Source organism: Nesoenas mayeri (assembly GCF_963082525.1).
Source record: "Nesoenas mayeri genome assembly, chromosome: 1".
Taxonomy (NCBI): Eukaryota; Metazoa; Chordata; class Aves; order Columbiformes; family Columbidae; genus Nesoenas; species Nesoenas mayeri.
This window is the reverse complement of record NC_137541.1, coordinates 177,305,376-177,317,104: the sequence shown is the minus strand read 5'-3', so window position 1 is coordinate 177,317,104 and position 11,729 is coordinate 177,305,376. Positions and strand designations below refer to the sequence as shown.

General features: G+C 37.2%; 1 protein-coding gene across 1 annotated transcript in view; it reads right to left on the bottom strand.

Annotated features, from left to right (window-relative positions):
• Window positions 1–7,670: 7,670 nt before the first annotated feature.
• The window catches only part of DIAPH3 (diaphanous related formin 3), a gene marked incomplete at its 3' end in the record, with an annotated part of 225,994 nt that continues 221,935 nt past the window's right edge, over window positions 7,671–11,729 (bottom strand). The window contains exon 28 of the mRNA XM_080345569.1: window positions 7,671–7,930. Coding sequence (XP_080201695.1) covers window positions 7,671–7,930 — 260 coding nt within the window. The remainder of the gene's footprint in view (window positions 7,931–11,729) is intronic.

The window sequence follows — 11,729 nt, the reverse complement described above, 5'->3', positions numbered from 1 at the left end:
TTTGCAGTGATATGAGATGTATCTGCTGTGATGTGAGATATATCTGCTGTGTAGATGGACAATTTTTATTTTGTACTAGTGACCTGTGCAACATGCCAATCATTTGGCAAAAAATTGCACAAAAGTTCAGTTGGATGAATTGGTTAGTTAGAACATTACCCATTCCTTTCTCAAAGCCAATCACACAGGGGTCAGGTTGTTCTGCCAGGAAAATGTCTTAGGAGGAATATTTTATTTTTACCTTTGTCAGCACACTGGGGAGGATTTTACTCAAGTCACCTTTGTATATTTTATTCATTAGGGCATGATCCCAAAAGGCGATAGGTACCCTGTGCTCAGAATGATTTTGTGCAATCTGAGAATGATGAGTACTTAGGAGGACATGGATGGGACCTCATAGGATTAGGTCCTTATTTTGACCATCTGTGTTCATATATTGGACTTCTGTTCTGAGTTAAAAACCAGGACAGGTTAATTCTTTGAGACAAGGTGCTGAAACTGTGCGAATCAAAGCATCCTAGTAAAAGGCACAGAATGAACAGTGAATCTTCTTAGTTTTATCAAATTCTGAATATTCTTGGTTTTCTCTAATTAAAAACAATTCCAATTTTCTTTTAATATAGATTTGTGTACAGATATTGGAGAGGGAAAGAGAAGTAATGATCACGCACAGCCTTTCTCAGGAAGGGCTTAATTTGTTCTTGCCTGCTGATTTTGATGCTCTGCCTAGGTGCTATTGAATTAAAAGCATTTATTAGTTTGTGAAAAGATTTACTATGGTGCAGTTCTTCCGAGAAAAAATAAAAACTTCTCATCCCTCTTTGGGGATTTGGTAATAAAGGAATAGAAAATTGTATGCTGGAGTTAATGAGAACTCATTCGGTTCTTCCTGGACAGGGTGCCCCTCATTCCCTGCAGAGGAGACAGGGAAAAATCGGGTTCTTCTCCCATGCCATCATAAAGCTTCAGCAGTTAATCTGCAGTGTGGGTTCACAGGTTGGAAGCTCTTACACCCCAAGTAAAAAAAAAAAAATCCTGTTCTTACTTTGGTTACTCTTCCCTGTGATTCTCCATGATCTCAGTGGATTCAAGGGTAGATATGAAGACAGGACTCCAGCTCTCTTACCATGATGCTGCAGCACAAAATGGTGAGATGCCACCAACTATGTGGTGGGATCATATTTTGATCAGTCTAAGCATTTTTGATGCATTGCCCAGACACCTTGGAGATAAATTCGTCATAATCAACTCCACTTTTAAAGTGGTGGAAAGCTCTTATCCCATTTTTCATTTCAAACCTCTTTTTGTGGTTCCTCTGCCCCAGAGATTGTCTTTCAGGAGCAATGTTGATGCCTTGTCTCCAAGGTTCATTACTGAAGAAGTTGTGTGCACAATTGATGGGTCTTGCATTATACTATCAAGGTGGCTTGTTCAATTGGATTGCTTTGCTTTCCTATCCACTAGCAGGAAGTACCCTTCATTAGTAAAAAATCTGATCAACAGACTGCATAATTGCCATTTCTGTCTTAACGGAAATAATCTTGTTGCACTGCATGTTTTCAACTGTGTGTAACAACCTTCACATTAAAAGGCAACAAATTAAGCAGAGCTTTCACAAAGCCATTTTTTTTTTACTAACAGTAATAGACTGCAAAGTTTATATGGCTCGCTTTGGACTGAAAATTTCAATTAGAGGTTGAACTATATATAACAAAGAAACCTAAATAATTGAGAATTAAAAAACTCCTTCTGAATGTGTAGCTAGTCATCAGACTTAGAGACTTGGTGTAATAGCTGTCTTTAGGAGACATCAGGAGCAGGCGCATGTTCTGCTGCTATTTTGACACCTGAACATTTTAGAAGACAGACTTTTTTGTTATGTTTAATGTGTGGCTGCAGAAATGTGGGGCTTTTTTATTGTGACCCCAGTATTTGAGCCCACATTTGGTGGCCATAGCCCTTGTGGCTTTCTTCAGAGTCTGAAAGGCCATGAGGGCAAACTGCTGTCTGTGCTACCTGCTGTGTCAGACACTGTAGTTACCAAGAGCAGGATCTGAGCCCTCAGACCAGAAAGACATAGACCTGTTGGAGACAGTCCAGACGAGGGCCACCAAGATGATCAGAGGGATGGAACACCTCTCCTGTGAGCACAGGCTGAGACAGTTGTGGTTATTCAACCTGGAGAACGCTCCAGGAAGACTTTACTGTGGCCTTATAATACTTCGAAGGAGAAAGATGAAGACAGGCTTTTTAGCAGGGCCTGTTGCAATAGGACAGGGGGTGACGGTTTTAAAATAAAAGAGGGGAGATTCAGACTAGATCTGAGGAAAAAAATGTTTACAATGAGGGTGGGGCAACACTGGCAGAGGTTGCCCAGAGAATTGGTAGATGTCACATCCCTGGAAACTTCCAAGGTCAGGCTGGATGGGACTCTGAGCAAACTGATCTGGTTGAAGATGTCCCTGGTCATGGCAGGGGTGTTGGACTAGATGAGCTTTGAAGACCCCTTTCAATCCAGACCATTCTATGATTCTATAATTGTCCCACGTGGCATCAGAGAGGCATGACCATGATGTGGACTCCTTCCTCATGCTCTTTAGCTATCCAAGTGCACAGGAGCAGGCCTGATACTTGGATTTAAGATTAAAATATTATCAGATTTTATGGAAGCTCATATTTATCTCTGTCAGGCTTTTGCTTCCCTTTATTCATTCCAGGGCTTTGAGAACTCACAGCCCAGCAGCATTGCTATTCTGAGGATATTCTGATATATGTCTTTGAATAGACAAGACACCTGTGGCCATACCAACTATGGATCACCCACCATCATTTTCTTCATGACCTTTAAGGATGTCAGATGAGACTGTTCCCCCCCAGCTCCCCGCCCCAGTTGCTTCATTCTGCACTAGATGCAATTTCAGGTCCCAGAAGTGAAATCAGGCAGCACATTAATCAGCTCTGATTCCCAGTCTCTGCACTTCTGTCTTTCCAATAGCTTATTTTTCTGGCTAATACAACACAGATTTAAAAATAGGGGTATATTACCCTCTCAAAATACATTCAATTCTGGTATCAGCAGTGGAATAAGCTCATTTAGATGAAAGAAACTATTTTATTTTGGTGGAGTGAAATACCTTATTTGCCTCTGTCTGGATTACATTCAAGTGTTACGCCTCCTGTGGTATCTGGGACTGATGTTGCATGCAAGCTCAGTGAATTTTTGGTATGTTGCTGGAAAATATTTACATTAATAAGTCTTCAGTGTATGCCATTGCATGGATCACAAAAAAGCTGCATTACTGAAACAAAAGTACAAGGGGATTTAAAATGTACTCAGCTAACATGAAATAATGGCTACTTCTGCAACTGGGAGTGAGAGAAAAATTGTACCTGAACCACCTCTTGCTAATTCCTCACTGGTGTCAGAGTGAGCAGAATCTTTTATCAACATGGTTTTACTGTATAGACCTGATGTTAATACTTCAGGTAAAAGACACAACAGTACAATGCAGAAAGTGTATTTGGAAAGGAAGAAAATGTGCTTGCTTCATGTGCCAAAAAAATTTAAATCAAATTGATTAGTTGGCGGTGTAGTTAATTTAATAGCAGAGACTAATTTTAGAATTTCTTACATACAGGAATGTTGGTATAAAATAAGACTGAAAACTGATACAATCTGGAATTGGTCAAATAATTTCTATTTCATAAACTAGACAAACAGTTCCCCAAAACTTTTAAATGAAGTTATTTTTCTGCTGCAGCTCAGTTGTGTAAAACCCAGACATCACATTAAAAAAATAGAAAATGGTATAGTAACGTTTTATTTTGTTCTGGAGAAAACAATGTTGTCATGTAATTGCTTTTTTTCCGAGCTCTTTCACTTGACCCTGGTTGCTTATTATAATGTTTTAGGTGCCATAGCTTGGGGTTTGTCAACCCCTTCTTGTTGTCCATTTGTTTTATACTTACCAAGTATTGTAAGTCTTGGAAAGATTAGTGTAAAAATTTTAATTTGGTCCTGTTCATTAGAAATGGATGCGGAAAAAGTGTTAGCAGTAAATGCCTTGTTTTTTCAGCTTTTATTATAAAAGCTTAAAGAGCTGCAGTACCTCAAGCTGCTCAGCATTAACTCGTTCAGTTCTGGAAAGTGTGACTTTGGATGGGCCAGGGTGAGAACCGGTCACATGAAGTAAAACAAAGAAAATGATGTTTTGGAGGAAAACTGTTTATAACAACTGCATCTTGGATTTTTTTTTTCCAACCTATGGTCTTTTCAGTCTCCTAAGCAGTAGCGTTGCTGTAATTAATGGGGAACCAAAAGCAATCACAATTTTTTCAGGTTGCTGGTCCTAGTGCCTGATTCAGAGCAGTATCACATCTCACGGCAGCCACCACCTCCTGGTGCTCTTGTAGTAGTTTGTAATAAAGTTGCTACCATCGTTTTTCCTTCTGAGTTCACAGGGACTAGTACATTACCCACGGTCCATAAGCCCGGTGTCAGGCTTGGCTACGTGCACCTTGAAGAGACTGATCGCAAAGGTTCTTATCTTGATAAGGTCAAAACATTAGAACGCTGCATATGAATTTAGACCACCACCATGAATAATACAGTGTATACAGAGAGTAAAAATTGATGTAGTAATCAAAATCCTTCTACTGAGCGAAATGAAAAGTCATCCAAAATGAGCGTGAGGAATCAAAAAAAGATGTGTTAGACCTTCACAGTTTCACTGGTAAGAAAAACCAGGGGTGTTTGTGCCTTGTGTCTGCTGCCCAGGGACAGAAGGAGCAGTGGAATGTACCTCCAAGATTATTTCAAATGCTTTTATCTGAACAGTGATGTTTGAAGACATCCAGAAGCTCTTTTCATAAGGATTTGATTTTCAGGTGTGAATTACAGAAAGACAGGGTTTTGCACGGTATGTGAAACCTCCTTCAATATCTAGCACAAGTGGTATCTAGCTCAATCCCTCAGCTCAGGGAATAGACTTGATACTTACTAAAAGATGGCTTACTAAAAATAACTAGCACGCATCATTAAAGGTCTACCCTAAGTATTTTTAGATTGAATTAACTTCAATTTTTAAATTGAATAAATGAAATAATTTTAAAATTTATTACAGTAATTTACTCCATATAATTGAGAAGCTGAGTGTTAAACTTTAATAAAAGCATAAAAGCATAGAAATAGAATACAAAAGTAATACTTCCAAACTTATGTTTACCTGAACTCATTAGGTAACACAAGCGTCTTTTTTCCTGTCAAAAATGTCCTGTGTATTTGTTTACTTCTAAGGGAAGTTAAAGAAAGATGAAAAGTAGAAAGAAAACTTACTGTGTACTTCAACCGGACTGTGTACTTGAACTCTGAATACATTAAGTAATGATGGTGCAAAGAAATACTTAAAGGGAAAAAAAAAATTACATGCTGTATTTACATGAATTCTAACAAGTTGTATGGCTTTTTTATTCTCCTAGTTATACAAAAGAAACAGTGAATTAACTTGACAGCTGCTTGAAAGTATTAATTCAGAAACAGAATATCTTAGAAAGATTAAAAGCCCTGGAATACTTTTCTAAGAACTTCTCAAACTGTAGGAAGAGGTAGCTTAAGATCTATAATTTAATTGTAAATATTTATTTTAAAATCAGAAGACGCTAGGCTGCTAGTAGCATTTTGTTCATTGAAATTTTCAGTAGATAGACAGTTTTGTAACTTTTCTTTGCTCTATGAACTGCACAGTACTGTCCCGGACTGTCAGTTTTCTCTTGTGGACTATTACCCACTAATTCAAATGAACAAGTTTACTGTGGTCAGGAAAATGAATTTGAAATGAATTTGTACTTCCAGCTTCACTTGGTAAGTTATCCTGCTAATATTTCACTCCACTCCTACCCCTTTTATTTTAGCACGTTCTCAGCAACGGAGGACATCTAGTGAATGGCTATTTTATTTTTCCTTTAACATACATTTTCTTTGTGTTTGAGACCCTTTTTTTTTTTTAGTCAAGCATATTGTACTTTGCAGATTGTAATTTGAACCTCATCCTGTAAACAGGATTAGTAAGTCTTAATAGCTGAGGTGCAGATGACCTTAGTGGAACAACTAGTAGTAGTAGTATTTCTACCCATCCACTAAAGGTGCATTAAGCCCCGATTCTGTGGTTACTCCATGCAACTTCAAGTTACCAAAGGCAGCCCTTGCATGACAGCTTTGCCCATTGTTTGCAAGGAGAGCTGAAGAAATGACCGTCTGCTAGGCTTTCTCTGCGTCTTTCTGTTTATGCCTCTTATTTTTTTCAGCTAAGGCGGGAAATATAATTAACGTGTATAATGACAGTTACAACAGCCTCAGAAACATGAGATTGATTCCCATGACGGCTGAAAATCCCTCCATGCGGTATGTATTAACAGGCCCAGTTTCCAAGTTCTAATTAACTTTATTAATGTTTAGTGCAGGAAGTACGAAGGCAACGTTAAGAAGGATATAAAAAGTACTGGAGCATTGAAACACGGGTTTCATGTAACTGACTCTTACTGAAAGACATATTTTCCAGCATTTTGTAAAGAAAAATAGCGTAATTTAGAAGAAAGATATTAGATACATAATACTCTCATAATAAGGAAGCTTTAAATAATGGAGCAAAGATACTAATCGTAGCTTCCTACTTGGTAAAATAGGTAGCAATTCTTTATGATGTGCAATTAATAAATAGGATAGTGAACATGTAACAATGTACAATGACAATGCGATAGAAGAGATGCAATTATGTGCAAGATTCCTATTGTGCCAGCAAATACGACTTTATGGACTACTGGAAAATGAGCTTGTGAACAACCAGTTGTAAAAACCTTTTCCATTACATGTTCCTTTTATAGAAACATATTAACTCACATGTGAAAAGATAAAAAAATTACACTGGTAAATAACTGTGAAGACATTTTCCCCCACTACGGACACAATTGCAAAACCTTGCAATCACAGAAATGTTATATATTATTTTGATATAATAATCATAACTAAGCTTAAGAGCGGTGATATATTAATCACACATAAAGTATATTACTTGCATAGATTTTGTCTACTGTCCATGGATTTCCATTTTGTAAATACATACATAATGCAGAAAGCTTTGGTGCTCTTTGATGAACTCAAACTGGAACATGGCTGATTTATACAATACCTATTTCCTATTACTATAATTGCAAAGGATGTTATAACAAGGACTTTTTAGGTGCTAAAACCTCTTATGTATATCAATTGCAGTAGAAAATATAATACCTTTGGTGTTATTTAGTGACTTATTCCCAGGCATGATGATTTCACAATGTTTTAAAGATATTCCTATTGTGAGAAGCTCTTAAAACATGTGCTCAGCAGTTTGTCCACTAAAAGGATTGTGCCTTGGAATAATTTAGTATTTGTTTCTTTTGATAATTTTCATATGCTCAGTAAGTAAAAACATAACAAGAATCATCTTGCAATTACGCAAAACTGTAGTATCATTTTGTATGGTCTTGCAAACAGTTTAGAAGTAGAGCATTCATCCATAGAGAAGCTGGGAACTCAGAAGTATGTAATGTCAATAATAGAAAATTAGCACATCTTTAAAGATGCAGGCCATTATAGCTTGGTTTTAAGCTTCGATTTAATCCTTTATATTATTGTTCTATAGTGCTCGTAGTCTTGCTAGGAGAGCATCTACTTCTGGAATGGCTTCTCCCTTAGAAGGAGACCCGATACGATCTATTTTCTTGTCGTTGTTGCCTTCTCCATGACAGGCTTCCTTTCTCCCAACAGCCTTGTTCCACACTGCAGAAGAACTTGTTTCCACATCACACGTAACCTCTTTGGTGACCGGGCTTCTTGTCAAGTTTAAACTGATACTGTGGTGTGAACGTGACTTCTCTAGTTGTCCTTTCTGGTTCTCTGCAGAAGATAAAACAAATAAACATTGTTTCACTATTAAAATATTCAGTTTCAATATTTTGTTATATAAAGAGGCCTCTTGATCAGACAAAATTTTGCATGCAGATGACATACTAGAAGGGGTAACGATTGCCAAGGATGCAAGACAAAAAATATTATCACTTCAAAAGCAGTGGGCTTGGTCCCTTGGAAGTGATACAGACTTCACATGACTTCATTAGATTAGCATCTATATTTAATACAAAATCACACATAGAGCCTGACAGGGTCCTCCTTTCTAACTGGAGTCAAAGAGAAAACAGAGCACTCAGCACTGCTCAGTGTCTTCCAAAGTTTTATGTGGTTAATTACATTTTCTATCTATTTTTTAGTTGTTCAAATTTTAAAATGTATTAAAAAAATCTTCTTCCATTCAATAATCCATTGTAATAATTCTTCTTTCCTTTGTGATTTTTAGACAGCTAAGTAATTTTAAGAATTTGCATAACTTGCTACTTTTTTGCAAGACATTATTGGCATTGACTGTCTCAAGAAGTTCCACTCAGTTAAAAACCAGGAGCTTTGCTGGATCGATATGTGTTAAGAGACAGATTTGCTTTTTGTTCCCCTGCTCCAAACAAGTGACTGTTCTCAAAACCAGCATCTGAGTGGTCCCTCTCACAGATTAGTTTTCAAACTTTTTTAAAAACAGGCATGCTCAATATTCATATAACCTTGAGCAAGGCTTGAAAACGGCTTCAACAAACTTGACATGACATTTAAAGTTTTTTGGTTATTCGCTGAAAGATGTTCCATCATCCCAACAGTAATGACTTTGGAGCACAGGCAGTCACTCATGACAGCGTGTTTTATGTGAGTGCTGAAAATTCCCACCGAAAACAGCTTGTACATTAAAAGGCAGCTGCTGAAGATATTTACTGCACTGTCATTCCCTGACCAGGGGCTGTCGGTGATGGATGAGGATTTTACACACTTTCTTGGACAATCTCAGCAAATTTTGTAAGTAGGATCACCTTTTGGCAAGTGGAGGAAAATAAATACCTTCTTTCTACCACCTCCTAAATCAGATAAACAATTCTTAATTACAATTTGCTAAAAGCCAAATTTCGTATTTAGCTGAAAAACGTAATTTCTATTTTATACCATACAAAATAATTTGACCCTGAAGATGCAGCAGTACACATTTCAGTTTTCCTTAATCACAGGAGGCCAAAGATTGAGTATAAACACATCTTTATAATTACATAGAATAAATTCATCATATGTAATTAAAATACCCCTGGCATGTACACTCTTAAATATCCTATTCTACTTAATTGTTTGTATCTATTGATTCTGAACACACATTTGCAGGCTGATTAAAGCATGCTACCTGTGTCAATATAGAAAATACTAACTGTGCCATAGTGCTTTTTGTTTACATTCAGGGCAGCAGGAAAAATGCATGGTCTTCTGAAAATCAATACTATTATTTTAAGTAGAAGAAAACATATTGTCATATAACCAGAGATTGTATATAGATGTCGGACTTTAGAAAAGGCAAAAATAAATTAGGGACTGAAAGTAAGCTTCTCAAGTGTACTAACAACCGAATTTTAACTACTGTGCAGTTCAGTGGAGTCTTTGCCCCAAAATCCTCAAGCATGAGGATCAATTAGGTATGATGAACTAGACTGAATAACAGAGGTGGTGAACATTTATGGATCCGGGCCTCAAAGTAAAATCCAGCAATATTTTCCCCAGTTTTGGGCAGAGTAAGGTGCCTTAGAGTGAGATTTAGAACAGCAAATAGTCCAAGAAGGGATCTGTTGCTCATTAGCTATTAAGATGTTGGGACCTATCTTGTCCCTATTTGAATCCTGGTAATGGATTTAGCCTTGCAGAAAGGTGCGTCCCATAACTTGCTGCCCACAATCTGGAATTGTTCCACGGGGATAATGACAGAGTAAAGCTGAGGACAGCTGTGTCTTCCTCCCGCCACCTTAAAACAGCAGCAATCACGTTGATGTTTGTGACTTTCTAGGCATAGACTTGTGAGTGGAGCATTCGACTTGAAGGACCAGGGTCTTTCAGTCTGAGGGGTCCTGCAACAATGGGAAACGGGATTAGGAAAGTGCCTTAATCACTGGCCAATTTCTTGTTTCATCCGTTGTAACTCGTCTCCAGTGAAGATGCCACATTTCACTGCAAAAATCACAAAGTGTCATATTCTTAGTACATGACACTTAACGCTAATGATTAGCATTACTTCCTAAATAATGAGGACACTTTGGTCTCAGCCATGCTACCAAAAATACTGAGCAGCTAGTGTCAATTACAAAAAAAAAGGAAAAAAAAAAAAACCAAAAGGGTTTGGGCACACTATTTAATCTAAATACAGTTTTATTATCTCAAAGTTATTTATTTCAGCTGCTTCCTAAATCAGGTGGCATCTTTACTGTGAATGTTCTTCCAGCCAAGGAAGAACGGCTCCATGTATCACTGCTATGCCCAAGTACATGTCCAGTATTAGCAGATGTGTAGGCAGGAAGTTCCCTGCTTGGTAAACTGGCTGTTGTGAATCTCACTTGGAAATACTCAGCTTTGCTAGGCCTGCTCAAAAAGCACAAATATTTACTTACAGTCTTAGATTTCACTGTGGTAAATAATGACCTAAAGAATTAACTGGTGCAATACTTGACGTATATATATGCAGCTGGTGGCATTCTGCTTATCAGAGTGAAAGATCACCTCTGTGTAAGTTCAAGTATAAAATTAGTTAGGTACTAGCATGGTGAAAAGTCTCACTAATTCCTCAGAAATATTAATGTCTACCCTGCCAATTTTTTATTTTAATCAAGCAGGAATTAATTTGTATTAACCCCAAATGCTTAAACACCCTGTACTGCTTCACACATCTATTCAAAACTTGCATGTTCTGGTGATTTGGTACTCCATCCATTTCACTGTCTTGACTTGGGATTGTGACTGCACCTCCTTCAAATCCTATGCTATAGTGGTAAAATCAAAGAAGTGCATTTTCAACCTACAACTGCTGAGATGGGTGTTTAAAAAAACAATGCACCTTGCATATGAATTTAAAACTACACGTCTACAAGCTGCTGCAGGTTAGCATGTAACTTTGATCACAACAGTAGAAGAGCTGGACTTCCTTAGTTCAGTGTGATAAAGGCTATAAAACATATAGTTATTTACTCTCAAGAAAAGCCCCAAGTTGAGATTAACTGACAAAGTAAGCACAAGAATAAACAGCCATGAATAGATTTCTATTAGAAATTAAAACCTTTTGAATCATCAGAGTAATAAAGTTTTGGAATGCACATTTATAGAAAGAAGAGCAAAAACCCATGAGCAGTTATAATCAGGAATTTGATCTGTTTCTGAAAGCAATATTTGATGTGGCTGCCTGCAACAGCAAGGAGATGGTTAGTGACATTAGCCACCATTTTAAACCTATGTTTCTAGAACAAGAGTACTCACAGAAACTCCACAAACCATACAGATATTATCAGACTTTTCCTAAACTACTTTGAACCATCACATCATAGACACACAAAAATTTGGTTTGTGCTTTTAGCAGTAAACTATATTTGAAACAAATTGCAGAATAAAATAAATGTATTTACGCACTTACACACCTTGGTTTGAATACACTTTTAAAGAATTGAATATAAGTAAGTTATAGAAGGTTAAAATAAAACTACTAATGAAAAGGCACTTCTACATGAAGTCTTGTTTAGAAGAAAGCTTACATTTCTGGAGATGCACTATTTGTCCACCTACTGTAGTAAGATGTACC